The 15,971-nt window shown below is 45.2% G+C and overlaps 1 protein-coding gene across 1 annotated transcript in view; it reads left to right on the top strand.

Annotated features, from left to right (window-relative positions):
- The window catches only part of NEO1 (neogenin 1), a 174,772-nt gene that overhangs the window by 41,900 nt on the left and 116,901 nt on the right, over positions 1–15,971 (top strand). Inside the window, exon 2 of the mRNA XM_059482445.1 lies at positions 11,883–12,200. Within this exon, the coding sequence (XP_059338428.1) occupies positions 11,883–12,200 (318 nt within the window). The remainder of the gene's footprint in view (positions 1–11,882; positions 12,201–15,971) is intronic.

Here is a 15,971-nt window from a genome sequence, read left to right as displayed (position 1 = left end):
TTTGGCTCTTTTTCTCATAGCTTTTCTTGGATTGTGAGGCTCAGGAGCACTCAGAGCTTAGGAGGAATCTGTTACAGAGAAATCTCAGCTGGGTAAAATAACAAAGTTACAGTAAAGGATTAGTGCAATTAGGTTTTTTTATAGATCTGTTTAGAATACAAATACTCTGTTAATAGGCTGCAGTTGCCTTCTCAAAGTATGGCTGCTTGATTTCTTATATAGCAAATAATAAACAAAAATCCAATAATTTGCTCTACTCCACGTACATTCACTGTGCTTGAAATAATTAAGTCGTGGTAAATAAGACTTGGGGATATTTTGGGTTTTATTCAGATCATTTTTGTGCATTTCATGGAGAAGGGGCAGAAGATTTGCAGATGCTCCCTCAGGAGTGCTGGGCCAGGCAGAGCCCATGGCTTTGGTGAGCAGGAGCAGCCAAAGCTGTAAAAGGCATTAAAGGTTTCAGGATCAATGTGCAGAGTTCACAGCTGAGAGAATGACAAAATCCAAACAAGCCTTGGTTTGTTGTGGAGGTGGCACAAATGGAGAGCTTCATCCAGCACTCAGAGTAAAGCATGAGTAACTTGAAGGAGCTGTTGATTCCACAATACATGTTCAAGGTCTTGCTTCAACTGCTTTCCTGGTGGGCACAGGTCTGGGATGTCATTTCTTGGCTTCTTTTTCTAACTTGCACAGTTAAAATGATGCTTATTTGAATATTGGAGTTGATCTGGATATCAGATTTAAATATTATGTATTTTTAGCAGTTCTGGATTTGCCAAGTCTTCCTGAAATCTGGTGCAGTAACATTCTGGTTTTGTAAGCCTTTTTATATATTATTTCTTTTCTATGGCTCATTCACTGGTGATACTGGTAAGATGTTTGGTTGATATTTTTGATGGGTGTTGTAATTTTTAAAGGCACACCTGATGCCGTGCTGTGGTCACTGACCAGAGAGGGCATCTCTGAGGGGTTTAGCTTTGCACTCCACAGCTTTAGTCTGGCTTTGCAAACACAGGCACAAACCCTTATGCTCAGTGGAAGTCCAAGAAAACTGGGGACACCTCTGCTTCTCTTATTTCCACAGTTTCCCCAGGGTATTGCTTTGGTGCTGCTGTGACTAAAACCTGCCCCAGTTCTCCATGTCCTTGAGGGCACCTGCTGCATCTCTCTTTTCCTGTGACTGCTGATGTGCCTGTCACCTCACTGTAACCCTTTCTGCTGAAACAGTCTCAATGTGGGGCTCTCTGGTTGGCAGCTCACTTTTACAGGAGTGGTAGGAGTTCCATTTGTGAGGGGCAGTTTTATTGCACCTGATTTATCCCCGGGTTAAACCACAACAGCACCCAGTGAACTCTGCAGATAACATTGAATTTTATGGGATGGAAAACTGGTGTAAATATGTTCTTAAAATAAGATTTTTGTAGAATGTGTGTAGTAGTGTGGATGTGCATCTTTTCCACCTCTCTACTGTTCCTGGTTTTTCACTACTGCCCTGAAAGATCAATAAACCCCTCATTAACACATTGCTAAGGTTATTATGTATTGTGGATTGGTGTGATTGGGCAGTGCTTGGTAGGAAACCAGAGAAGGGAAGGGCTCTACAATTGTTGTGCTGAGTGTACAGAATTTACTGATTATCCTGATCTCTCTGCACTAGTCCTTAAATTAGGGACCCTCACATCAAATTCTGAACTCATATTTGTTTTCCCTCTCCCCTTTTTCCTTCCTTCTCTCCCTGAAGGCAGCTCTGGGGTGCTGGCAGAGGTTTCTGGCTGTGCTTTCCCTCCAGGAGCTGCTGAGCCAAGGAACAGCCCTGGGGTCCCTGGGCTGGGGCTGACTCTGGGGCTTTGCTGCTCCTGGTTCTGCCCTGGTGTTCCCAGCATCTGCTCTGGGCTGCTGGCACAGGATGCTGAGTTCAAGGGGCTCCTTTTGCTCTGATCCACTGCTGCTGTTCTGTTTCCAGCTCCTCTCAGATATTCCTTGCTTGATCTGACATTAAAGGTATTTGTTAAGAATTTTTTCCTCTTTCATGAAGTGTGACAAGGAAAAGACACTTTCTTTAGAAAGACACTGGAAATTATGTTCAGCAATTTTCCATTTGATGCTTCCTTGCATCTTTTTTTTCGTGTTCATCCTTTTTTTCATTTTATGCTTCCTATAGAAACAATTCTTTTCTTCTTTTCCTGGCAATATTTCTTCCTGTGTTGCATTTCCAGCCCTGACTTGGTAACAGCTTTCCCCTGCCCTTCACACTTGTGAGCATCCCTTGGCCTGCCTGGAGCCCTGGACTGAAGAGGTCTTTGGGGGAGGGAGAACATTCCCTGAGTGCAAAGCCTGCCTCACTTACAGAGCATCTCAAACTGAATTAGTTCTCTTGGGTGCCCCATAACCTCCTTGGCATCTCAGAAGTGGCAAAACTGCTTTCTCTTGATGCACAGTTCTTGGATGCTGCAGCATGTTTACACTTGGGAAATATTTAAGTAATTGGTTTCAGCAAATAATTCTCCTGTGATGTGTGGGGATTTTTTTTTTCTGTATTTATATTCTAAACCGTTTTTGAAATACCAGTCTGGTAAAAACACCACCCTGTCTGAAGCAAGGAATGTGCTCCCTGATTATCTGGGCTTGGTTTGCAGAGCAGCAGGGCATCTCCACAGGAGCTCAGTGCCTGGGGAGGGTCTGAGCAGGGTGGTTTGAGTGCAGCCCAGGCAGGGGCAGCAGGGCAGCATGAGGAGGCTCCTTGCTTTGTGTGCAGTGTGTATTTTGAGCTTTACAAGTGAGTTTTCTGTTTGTCCTTAACCCTCAGAAAGCCACTCTCTTTCACATCTCTGTCTGAAGAGCTAAATGAGGTGCCTGAGTGCTCAGAAGACTGGAACTCTGGGAGAGGAAATCCATTACTCCAGGAAAAAATGGAAATTCCTCTTCACCTGCTGTAACAACTGCAGCATTGTCAGGAGCCAACATCTGGGAGTTATTTCTGGGGAAAAGTCAAAGTACTGTTGTTCACTGGGAGGAACAGAAATGCATTTTCTGCCTTTTGTAGGTGTCTTTACAGTGCCCTCTAGGAAACTTGTGGAGAAATGCTGGAGGGGTGTTTCTCAGCCCAGGTGGAGGAAATAATGAAAAGAGGCCCTGGAAGAATTAAAAATTAAATAAATAATGGAGCTGTGGTCCCCTGGGACTGAGGTGCTTTTCCAAGGAAGCACTGCTGATATTAAAAACTGATAGTTACTTGAAATGAGAGAAATGGCTTTAGTGTTACACAAAAAAGGGGAAGAGTGGATAAAATCCTTTAAGCTCTCCTTCTGAAATGGTTATGAGAAGGAATTCTGCAGTTAGGACCTTCAGAGAGGTTTCCTCCCTGGCTTAATTCAAATATAGGGTGTTAGATAGTTTGACTTGTGTTTCCTTTGATTTATGAAAGCAAAGTGACCTGAAAGAATGTTCCTTGCACAAGGTGAGAGGTTTGTGGGGCTCAGCTGCTGCATGAGAGTTCTGTAAAACCCAAGGATATTTTTAAACAACCTGAAAGAAATCCACATTTTTGGGCCTAGTGCTTATAAAGGATTTTTTTTCCTGGCACACCAGGAGGAACAAAAGGTGCACCAGAAGTTGTTTTTGAAGCACAACTGGTAGGCAACTTTTATTTTCCTTTTTTTTTTTGAGTATGGATTTAAGGCAAATGAATAAATCCTTGTGAGTAGGAAGCAGTTTAAGAGTGGGAATATGGACTGGACATGAGGAGCACCTCCTTGGTGGGGATTTTTTGGGACAAGTTGCACAAGGGTACTACAAGAAGTGGGTCCTGCTTTAGGTGAAGAGGAGTTGGTGCCATCTTTTCTCCTGCAGGTCTCCAGGCTGAACAGAGCTGCAGCCCCACAGTAAAGGGACACAGAGGTTGTGACCTGGTGTGACAGTGCTGGGGAGCAGCTGCTGAAAGGAGCCAGGGCACAGCACCTGGGACAATTAACTGTAATTAATAAAATCACTTCCACGTGTTCCAAATCCAGGTGAAAATGTCTGTGTCTCTCTTGGGGTTTGAAAGGCTGTGGAACTGAACACCAGATAAATGCATCTCCACAGACATCTGATCTTGGAGATTACAATCTGTGTTTGGATTTGGCTGCTGATCATTATCATGTTTTTCTTGCCATGATTTAATAATATATGAGGTGATGGTATCACTTACAGAGGGAGTGGTTGGAGTAGATGCAGGATGCCTCCTTGCAGTGATTTACTGCAGACACACCACACTCTTTGGAGGCTTCTTGATTCTATTCCTGCACACTTTTTTAATGGGCTAATTTTTTCAAATATAATTTTGTGCTTGAGGTCCATCAAGAAGGTCAGTTAAGATTAAGCCAACAATAATTTGTTATTTAACAAATGAAAGGTGTAACTGGAAATACAAACAAAGCTCTAAAGGCGTTGTTGCAGAATATGGCTGACTTTGCTTGACTGGCTCTTTGTTTATGGGCTGTGCTCTCTGGATACTCCCAAGTTACTGAGGCCAAGTCCTGATCCATATCACCTCTTTGTCTGTCAAAATAGTGCCATCATTGTGGTGACTGGCTGGATTTTTGTGTTCTTGTTGATACATGATGTCAAAAACCTTCTCAGCTTGGTAGCACCATAAGATTTTGGGGATGGTTTGGGTTGGAGAGGACCTGAATGTAAGAGCCTAAATGAGGGATGTGGGACTCCGGGGGCTCTCCAAAGTGCAGTTTATTGTATCCAAGAGCTACAGCAGCCCAGGGTGGTGGGTGACAGAGCTGTGCCCACAGCTGTCAGCTCCAGCTGCAGGCAGGCCTGAGACCCTTTGGTTTTGGTTACAGTGCATTATAGGCTTTTCTTTGCTGAGCACCTTAATACAGTAGAGCCAATCTATACCTTAACTGTTATCTATAACCTGTCATAACTGCTGTAATTACCATATTCATGTTACTGTTCTCCAGTCAGTAAAAGTTAGTAATTACAGTTTAAGCTAGAAGTTGTTATTCAGTTTTCTTGCAGTGGAAAATTCTGAGACCTTTTTTCTACTTGCCACATTGGCAGGCTTGTTTGCCTGTGCTATCTTCCTGCTCGGTAAAAACATTTTCTTGTTTGGGGTGGGTTTATCCTTTGCTCTAAGCATAAAACCCCTTCTGACTAACACACTCTTTGCTTTCTTGGTAAGCCAGTGAGACTGGCTCAGCAATTCTTTTCTTCTATATCAAAACTTGCTTCCATCTCGATTCCTTCATCACACTCTACATTTAAAAATCTTTCTGCTGAGCACACATATCTGTGAGACTTTCTTGTCAAACTTTCATCCTTCCCAGCATCTGAAGGAGTCTCCATTTCCACCCCTGCATGGGCAGTAACACCCCCTACTGTTCCAGGGTGCTCCAAGCCCTGTCCAGCCCAGCCTTGGGCACTGCCAGGGATGCAGGGGCAGCCACAGCTGCTCTGGGCACCCTGAGCCAGGGAGAATTCCTTCCCCATGTCCTTCTCCCTCCTGGAAGGATCTCTCTCCCTTGGGGTTTCAGAGCAGCCCCTTCCCTTGTGGGGAATTTGAGGCACCCAAGCAATCCTCAAGTGCCATTCCCAGCCCACAATTCCCAGCCATGCTGGGCTGAAGAGGAGTTACTCTTTGTGATGGATATCTTTGTTACAGTGTGTTAAATCATCAGAGGAGGAAATCTGCTAGAGCTGAAGGAGAAAGGAATCTACTGAGTCTGGGAAAGTCTGGATTTATGCAAGGCATTACTTATCTCATAATGTTCCGTCACTTGCTCTGCCAGGTTCCACTGTCAGCCCCTGCTGGAATTATGGAAGTCCTAGCAGGATTTATTCTGTACTCTGCAGTCTGGGGTAGCTCTTACACTCCCTCCGTTTTTTCCTGATGCTTAAGTGCAACTTAATTTTTTGTCTGCTATAATTTGTGGATTGCAGAGTCTTTGTGAAGCAGGACCTGAAGTGGTGTTGTGAGAACAGAGTTTAGAAATGTGACCTTGGTTTTTGAGTGTGGTGAACTTGCCAAGCACTGTGTGTTTGATTGAGCTTTGGAAATGCTTTGTGAAAGTAAAATCAAAAGATGTTTGGCTGGTGTATATTGCTGTTGTAGTTTAATTTGATAGGTGGTGTATAGTCTCTATTGCCTATAAGGCAAAAATGTAATGTTAAGCAGAAAATACATCTTTGTCTAAGCATTGGTACATTGTAGTATCATAGATAAATTTTGCTTATTGGGGAATGCAGAATGCTTCTGATGCTGTCAGGACACTAAATTACCAAGCTGGAAGTATATATACACATTTATTTAGAGATTACCACATGCAGCAATTTGCCCACACAGATAACGTGCTCCTTAGCCATGAATATGTGAACAAAACCACAGAACGAGTTCCTGTGAGCTCCTGCTGGCAGCCTGCAGGGAATGGTGTGGGGAACATCTTCACTTAAACCACATCTGGCTGATTCTGGAGGCAGCTTTTTGTAATGACGGGGGTGAGGAAGGCCATAACACTGGCTTTAGGATTACAGAGGCCATTGGGAACGTTAATTAAATTCTGAGGAGAAGCCTTTTAAAAGTGCAATCCTGCAGCCAGAGAGCTTGGAGCTTTTATCACTGGCTCACAGTGAGAAGGAGCTGTCTAACAGTTCCTGCCAGTCTGATCAGGACCTGTCAGATGCTTCTGTTTTACATGTCAGGCTTGGAGGGTGTCATATCCATGCTCCTGAGCTGCCTTGGAGAAGGACAGAAGGACAGGTATTGCCCCCAGTGCCACATCATTCCTCAGCTCCAACAGTGAGTGAGCAAAGCCTGGTTTGACTCCTTCCAAACCAGAGCCTGGTGTGCTGCTCATCAGCTAATTGTGATGGCAGCTTTTGGCTGCCTGAATTTATCATCCTGTTTGGAAAAAGGAGTTCTGAAATGATACCTGTGCTTCACATTGTCCTTCTGGATGATTGTTGCATTTGGTCCTTGTGAGATGTGCTGTGGTTTCTGTGCAAAGTGAAGGGAATGAGGTGTTGAGCCCTGTGCTGGGGCTGCAGCTGCTGCTCATGCTCAGGAGAACATCACAACTGAGCAGTGCTGGTGGCAGCACAGAGTCCCAGTGAGATCTGCTGGGAAAATCTCCAGCCAGGTTGCTGTGCACCAGTTTGAGGTGATTTATGTGGAGTCAGGAGGACTGAGATCAGAGTGGTTTTGTCTGGAGTTATTTTCCTAAGTGCTGTAATTTCTGATGAGCTTGTGGCAGGCAGTTGTTAAAGGACACATTTGGGTGATTTAAGGTGGGTGTTGGAGTGCTTGTGTCTTCCAGAAATTCACTGGGTAACCAAGGGAAGCTTCTTCCCACTTGTGCAGCTGCTTGGCATTTACTGTTCTACACATTGCTCACATGAAGCCTTATCAAGCTGCACCTCTGCACAGAAAATGGTGCAGGACAGGCTGGAAGCACTTCATGGTTAAATACTGTCAGTATTTTGGGGTGATGGGTTTTGTCTTGGCTGAAACAGTGGCACAACTGATGGTTAATTGTGAGAATTTGAGGAGAGAGGAGCTACAAGGAGGACTAGAACACCCCAGAGTATTTTAATAGTAGAGGGTAGGAATGTATGAAAATAGTTATTAGGCATCAGTTCCTGGACAGATGGGTGAGGTGAACAAGCTGGTATTTCCCAAACTTAGAGTCACAGCATCCTGGAATGGTGTGGGTTGGAAGGGACCTTAAAGTTCATCCATTCCCACCTTCTGCCATGGGCAGGGACACCTTCCATTATCTCAGGGTGCTCTAAGCCCCGGTGTCCAACCTGGCCTTGGGCACTGCCAGGGATCCAGGGGCAGCCACAGCTGCTTTGGGCACCCTGTGCCAGGGAATAATTCCTTCCTGTATTTACCCAAACCTGCCCTTCTCTACATTTTAGCCACTCCCTGTGTGCTGTCCCTCCATCCCTTGTCCCCAGTCCCTCTCCAGCTCTCCTGGAGCCCCTTCAGGCCCTGCCAGGGGCTCTGAGCTCTCCCTGGATCCTTCTCTGGTCCAGGTGAGCACCCCCAGCTCTGCCAGCCTGGCTCCAGAGCAGAGGGGCTGCACCCTCAGAGCATCTCCATGGCCTCCTCTGGGCTCTCTCCAGGAGCTTCACATCCTGGTGTTGATGTTGGAGGCTGTTTGGTGGGGATTTTGTGCTTGTGTGTTCTAGGTAAACTTGTATTTATCTTTTACTCCCTGAGTGGTTGCTGGTGTAAACTGTGTTTGTTACATTTTCACACCACTTAGGGAAGAGCAAGGACAAAGTTAGAGCTCAAATTTGGCAAACTGTTCTGTGAAAGGACCCAAGGGCAAGTTAATACAGTTAGGCAGGAATAATCAGCTAGTCTAACATTAACCTTTCAGCAGCTTCCCAGAACAGGATCTGGGGATTATGGTGGTGATGTAGGCAGCAGTGCCACACTGCTGAGCTAAACTGGCTGCCTGTGTGCTGGGATGGGCACAGGAGTGCTGAACCCGACTGGGATGGGCACAGGATTGCTGAACCCAGCTGGGATGGGCACAGGATTGCTGAACCCAGCTGGGATGGGCACAGGAGTGCTAAACCCCACTGGGATGGGCACAGGATTGCTGAACCCAGCTGGGATGGGCACAGGAGTGCTAAACCCCACTGGGATGGGCACAGGGGTGCTGAACCCAGCTGGGATGGGCACAGGGGTGCTGAACCCAGCTGGGATGGGCACAGGAGTGCTGAGCCTGGCTGGGATGGGCACAGGGGTGCTGAACCCAGCTGGGATGGGCACAGGAGTGCTGAGCCTGGCTGGGATGGGCACAGGAGTGCTAAACCTGACTGCCTGTGTGCTGGGATGGGCACAGGAGTGCTAAATCTGATTGGGATGGGCACAGGAGTGCTAAATCTGATTGGGATGGGCACAGGAGTGCTAAATCTGACTGGGATGGGCATAGGAGTGCTAAATCTGACTGGGATGGGCACAGGAGTGCTGAATCTGACTGGGATGGGCACAGGAGTGCTAAATCTGACTGGGATGGGCATAGGAGTGCTGAATCTGACTGGGATTGGCACAGGAGTGCTAAATCTGACTGGGATTGGCACAGGAGTGCTCAGCCCAGCCCTGTGCACTGGCAGGGTGAGTCTGGGAGCTGTGGAATTCACAGGACACAGAAATGACTCCGTGTCTGTGGCTCATTGAGATCTTGTCTGTGCCAGGGCATTCTGTTGGGTTTTGGCACATCTGGCTCCCTGCCACTCATCTCCAGAGCAGATCTGGGGAGAAATAAACTCCACCCTGGTGGGAATGAGCGAGATTTATCTCTTTCTAGCAGGGAGACAGACTTAGCATGAGCTCCTTGGGCAGTGTTAGCACCAATGGAGGCAGTGGTGTGTACCCACCTGTGTAAGCGTGTGCAAAGGAGAAGGACTCCCTGTACCAAATATACACCCATCCTACCCAAAATAAGGTGCTGTCATTGAGCTGAGTAATCACTAGGTTGATGGAGTGGGAGAAGTGGCTCGTTGGTACAAACAGAAGTTGATTAAGGTCAAGGGTGTACAAACCCTTCTTGTGCTGAATTGAGGCTTGAAGGGGACTCGAGCTTAGCTGGCTGCAGTGTGGTTCTCCAGAGTGCCCCAAACCCAACTGCAGATCCTCTGAAACCAGAGCAGAGACCAGTTTTTAACTTCCCTCAAGCTGGGATGGAGTTATTCACCAACCCTTCGCATTTTGTCCCCGGTGCACTCAGTGCAGGAGCTCAGTGATATCCTGGGACAAGGCAGCTCGTGCTGTGTCTTGGCAGGAGTTTGGTACCTCTGAAGCCTGGCTGAGAATCTGCTTTCTTTCTTCCTCAAGGTTTATAATCCCTGTGGAGCTGCTCTTAGGTCTCGCTGTGACCTCTCTTGGCATCCTCTGCTCTATTTCCTTGGACACATTGTTGCTTCCAGGACGAGAACAATTTTACTCTATCGATGGATTCGATCTGCTCCAGTCTGCACTGGAGGCTGGCAGGGCAAACAAAAAGCTGCCATTCCCCCTTTAAGGATTTTCTGACTTTTCTTTGAAAACCCAGAGTGAGGCAAAACTCAGACCAGTGTGTTTTGTTCTCTTAGGGGTCTAGATTTATTCTGGAAGAACTTGGAGAAGCCTGGAATTGAGGTGGGGGGGAAATGCTTCCCTTGGAAAGCCCAGGGACTGTGCAGCTCAGTCTTTAATTTTGATAAGGACTTTATGTTTCTGCTGCACTGGGAGAGATTATAGAGATAAAAAGGTCAAAGATTCTCCTGATTCTCCTGCTGTTCATGGCTCTTGTTTCTGCTCTGCCTTTTGCTGCTTCAGAGCTGACACTCAGAAGATTTCAGAAGCACAGAGAATTGAGAACATCCACACATAGGTGCCCTTGTACAAACCAGAGTAACATAAGCAGCTCCTAGATATTTTTTAAGTTTTATTGATTTTTTTTTTTTTTGTTCTGTATATTTGGTTTGGGGTTTTTGTTTTTTTTTTTTTGGGGATGTCTCTGTTATCCACAAGAAAGACAATCCCAAGGATTTGGATCCCAATCTAACAGCTCTCCAGCCTGACTCTGTCACTGGAGAAATGTCAATCTTTCTAGAATGTTTTCCTTTATTTCCTCTTTGAATTCCTGAAGGTAAGAGAGGGTTTGAATGCTATCAGCTGCCAAAGCCTCCTTTATCTGTTGTTTCTTTCACACCACTCCTGCCTTATCTCCAAGTTGCTGTGAATTGTGAGCAGCAGGGACAATGGGCTCTGTGCAGGAAGGCTGGAGTCCCTCCGGGGGGGAAGCTGAAGGCTCTTTAGAGACCAGGGACTCTCTGTGCAGTTCGGTGATAGAGGAAATCACATCAATTTGTTAATTAAGGTCATTTTAGAAGGTAAATCCGATTTTAAAAACCCCACAAACAACCAAGCAATGGGAGAAGCTGCCATGTTTCCAGGACAGCCTATGTTTGCAAGTAAAGGTCGCCTCCAGAGTTTGTGCTTTTTCCTCAAACCCCAGAATTTATCTGTGGCTTAATTAAACAAATCTCATTATTAAATGCATATTTGTCTTTCAGATGGTCATAAAATATTTCACCATTTTTTTATTGACCATGAGATGAAATGGTCAATGTTGAGGGATGAAATGGTTTTGAGATGAGTGCAGGAGTTTGTTATTGTTCTGTGAGTGTTATTTCTAAGGTGGGCTTTAAAAACTGAGATGCCCTTTTCCCTGAATCCAGGGTTCTGCTGATTGGAAACCTGTTCTTCTCTGGAAGAATTTGTCTTCTGTTTTCTACAGATGATTAAATTAAGACAAGTCAAAGTGATATTGACACACAATCATTCTGCTTGACCAAATACACCAGAAAGACAGTAATTAAAATTCACTTCTTAATGCAAACTAGATGTTAATTACTGAACTCTTTGGGGAATACTTAAAATGAAAAAGTAATCATGTTTATCCTGGGCTAGAATAGAAGTAAAAAAAAAACCACTGTATGACACTTGCAAGATGTGTTAAGCCCAGAATGGGAGACTTTCTCCTGAGGGCTGAATTGTTTGGATGGTTCCTAATCTTGGTTCCACAAACCAAAGGACAACATGGATTAAGAGGAGTGCCAGGTATCTGAAATCACAATGGAGATGCTGCTGAGAGGGCACCCACACCACTGAGGCCGAGAGCAGAGCAGGGAAATACATTTTAGGGATGAAAATGTTGGGAATCTGAAGGTCCATGATGAGAATAATCAAAGCAGCAAACACTGTCATGCAGACCAAGGTGGCTGAATGTGTTCAGGGGGAGGATGTGAGCCGTGCTCGTGCTCGGTCCAGTATTTTAACATTAAAAACTGCGCAAAACTCACCCCAAAAATTCTCTCATGCTTTACAGAATCACTTGTGAGAACCTTCACTCCTTTCTACTTCCTGGTGGAGCCCCTGGACGTGCTGGCAGTGCGAGGGATGTCGGTGATCATGAACTGCTCGGCGCAGTGTGAGACCCCGCCCCGGATCGAGTGGAGGAAGGACGGCTCCCTCCTCAACCTCGTGTCCGACGACCGGCGCCAGCTGCTGCCCGATGGATCTTTGTTAATCAACAGCGTGGTGCATTCCAAGCACAACAAACCTGATGAGGGATATTATCAGTGTGTGGCAACTGTGGACAGCCTGGGGACCATCGTGAGCAGGACAGCCAAGCTCACCGTGGCAGGTAAGGCCCTGCTTGGGAGTGTGGCTGAGGGTGTGGTGATGGAAGGTGTGCTAGATGAGGGATGCCGTGGTTGACTCTCACAATTAAAGGAAATATCATATATATGTGTTAAGAGAAGTTTTATAGATTTATAGTTAAGTTTTACCCCCCTTGTGTTGTTATCAGGGGTGACCTGGGTTTGGGACATTTGAGAGGGTCAGCTCCTTACTGTGCAGCACCTGAGCTCCAACCAGGATGTCAGGAAGGGATCTCCACCACTGGACAGCAAAGGATTCAATGGACAGACATTTGGGAGAGGGTAAAGGGTTAAAAGTCAAACCCTCCATGGTGTGGATGAGCACATGGTGGGAAATATCCTTTGCTCCTGAAGCTGTAATATTTCCTCTATTCGGTCTTCTGTTGTATTTTTGATGAGGTTTTAATAAACCTTTTAATTTTTGTAAGTGAGCATCATTTCTCACAGAAAGGAATGTTCTGCCCTTGGAAAATGGGAAGGTGCTTCCCAAGGAGCACGAGCTGGTTCCATCAGCTCAGGGAAACTGGGACTGTGGCTCTCATGTTACTGGCTGGGAGCTGGCATGTGTTCTGTTCCTGTAAGCAGCTTAATGTGGGGTATTTCTCAGGAAATGCTGGAGATCAGCAAAGCTGCAATGAATGGATTAAGAGAAGTGTCAGGTGTCTGAAATCACAATGGAGATTTACCACAGCTTAGAAGGAGGAAGAAAACAGGATTTTGCTTTCTTTATGTATAAATAACCTTAAAATAACTTTCTGTGCTTGTATGTGGAGAATTACCTGCTCTGTCTGAAACATTTGGGAAGCTCCTAATAGCAGTGTGTACAATCCCTGCAGGACTGGGAGATGGGTAGGGATGGAGGCCTGGGAGTTGTATTTTTCTGTTTCTTGAGTATCAGGTGTGAACAAGGAAGCCTGAAAAGTAACAACCAACCAAATACACACAATTTTCCATTTAAAAGCCCAAGTCATAACCTCAGCTTTGTTGAGTCCCCTTTAGACTTGATGGGTGATAGCTTTATTTTTGGGGGTGGGAAGCAGTGAGGGAGTGAAATTTGCTGGTAAAAATAAAGATTGTGTCTGGGAAAAGTGATTTGTTCTGTCACTTGCTTATTTCTCAGGGCTTGGTATTGTCAGCTTGTGTCTTGTAAACAGTAAAGCAGGAAGAGACTTGTAATTACTGAGTAAGGGTGAGAATTCAAAACCCAACCCAACAGAAAAAACAAGGTAAACTAAGGCACTGTAACTAGGAAAAAAAGCCTGTGAAGCGATTTCCCTTTGTTTCTCTAATGATGTTTGCCAGCCTTTTTCAAACAGTTTTTTTTTTCCTTTGCTTAATAAATGTCTGGGGGTAATGAATTCTTCCTGAGTGGTGCTCCTGCATCTCCCAGAGCTGCTGCTTCCATCGTTTGTATTTGGATGTTGTTCCCATTAACTTGCCTTGTAGCATTGTTGTGAAACATAAGCAGTGTCAGAAATAGAAAAATTGGGGTTTTATACCTTAAAAGAGTGACTTTGAGAATCTCTTAATGAGGAATAGATTTCCCAGCTTCTTGGCAATGAGGACAATAAAGGCAGTTCTCCCACACTTCTCTGCAGCAATTACCACCCCCTTGCCTCGCTGCTGTCGGGATTAATTCTGCTGCTTTCCACATGAGAGCCTTCAGCCTCCTGCCTCTGCTATCAGACAGCTCTATATGATCATTAGGTGAGGTTAATGGGGTTAAAAATGAAGGTAAGCCAAAATGTCTGCTGAGTTTCCACTTCCATTCTCTCCTATCTAGGTGGAAGGGATGATTTCAATTGATATTTTCTAAAATGATGGAATCTTTAAGAGCCTTTTAGTACTTGTGGAAGAACCCAAGTACTTGGAAAAGAAAAGGAAACCCTACTTTAAAAAAACCTACAACAAACAGCAATGCAGTTCTGGTGAGGTTTTTTTACCAAAAAATCTTAGGTAGAAAACAGAACAAATACAGTCTAGCCCAAGACAATAAGGGCCTTCCCCACACAACCAGTTGCCCCTTTGGCACACATTGGCCTGACAGCTGTGTATTTAGATTATTGATTAATTCCATGCAATAAAAATGGTACTTTTATTGCCCACAGCCAGAGGAAATGCTGGTGACACATGTTGTGCATTGCCTTTTGCCATCCTGTGCTTTGGAAAGCTGCCCCAGAGCATCCTCTGGCTGAAATGCTGCAGAGCTTTGGCAGATGTGGGTGTGTGAAAACCTATTTACCACCCGAGACAAGTGCCAAGAGCTGGGCAAGACCATGCTGAGTTTAATCCTCTTGTAGGGAAAAAGGCACTTTGGTGCTGAAGGCTTTGGAATAAGAGGTAGAATATTTAAATCCTGGTTTAGCCTGTTGCTTTTCTTGTCCTCATTTGAATCCCTTAGTTTTAACAGTGGTTTTTAATATTCCTTCCCACTCTTTGTTTTAATTGGCAGCTTTCAGGCTGTGGTGAGCGTGGGCATTGTTGGCATAGGAAGGGTTCCCCTTGGCCTCAAAATTCCAGTGGGAGGGAGCAAATTCCCCTCTTAATTGAGCAGTGGTTCCTCTGCTGTGGGTGAGTGTGGTGCTGCCATGCACCTGATTCTAAAAGGGAACATTATGAAGTGTGGGTTGCATGTTTTAACAGCTTCTTACTCATTAAATAACTCTTAAAAATGACAAGTTTAGGGGGGCAGGGCTAGGAAATGGAGTAATAACATGTTGTGTTCCATCATGTGGATACAGGGCTGGAATTTGCAGTCTTGGAACTGCACAGCTGGTGGATTGTGACCATGTTCCCAGGGGTTTTCAGGTGAGGGAAGAGACAAGGATCTGACTCCATGTTCAGAAGACTTGATTTATTATTTTATGATATATATTACATTAAAACTATACTAAAAAGAATAGAAGGAAAGGTTTCATTTCAGAAGGCTAGCTAAGCTAAGAATAGAATGGAAAAGAATGAAAACAAAGGTCTGTGGCTTGGACAGAGAGAGAGAGCCAGCTCTGCTGTGACTGGTCACTAATTCCAAACAACCACATGGGACCAATCACAGATGCCCCTGTTGCATTCCACAGCAGCAGATAATCAATGTTTACATTTTGTTTCTGAGGCCTCTCAGCTTCTCAGGAGGAAAAATCCTAAAGAAGGATTTTTAATGAAAAGATGTCTGTGACAGTGGATGATGCTGAGCATTCCACCTACAGGAAAGTGCCCAAATTTGGATAAGTTTCTGAAGTTATTTAAAGGACTTCCTATATATTCTAGTTTGAGGGATCTAATTTTTTTGGGGGGTTTGGATTCTGAAGCTCTTTTGTTGCCATAGGATGACAGGGGTTTGATTAGTGAGCCATTGTATGAAAAACTGAACCCAAAACAGGCTCTGGGCCTGGAGTGCTGGGTCAGGGCTTGCAGGAGTTGTGTTGGAGACAGGCTGGCTGGGCTTCCATCACTTTGTGTGTCTGACCCTGCTCTGGGTGTGCTGGGGCAGGGACTGGGTCATGGCAGCTTCACTGGGCACTGTGCCCTTGCAGGACCTTCTCTGTGTGTGATGATCCATGGGAAGACTCTGCTCTTCTGGAGGGGTGAGGATCAAGAGGTCCCGTGGCAGCTGAGCCTTGGAAAGAAACTGATCTTTGCTGCCTTTAGATTTCTGAAAGTCAGAGGACATGATAAAATATTCCATTGTGAAGAACGCTGGAATTATTCTGTAACTTGAAATTGTATGCTGCTATACCTTGGTAGGAAAGTGTTTGCTG

This window comes from Ammospiza nelsoni, chromosome 14, assembly GCF_027579445.1.
Source record: "Ammospiza nelsoni isolate bAmmNel1 chromosome 14, bAmmNel1.pri, whole genome shotgun sequence".
Classification (NCBI taxonomy): Eukaryota; Metazoa; Chordata; class Aves; order Passeriformes; family Passerellidae; genus Ammospiza; species Ammospiza nelsoni.
This window is presented reverse-complemented; position numbering and strand designations above follow the sequence as displayed.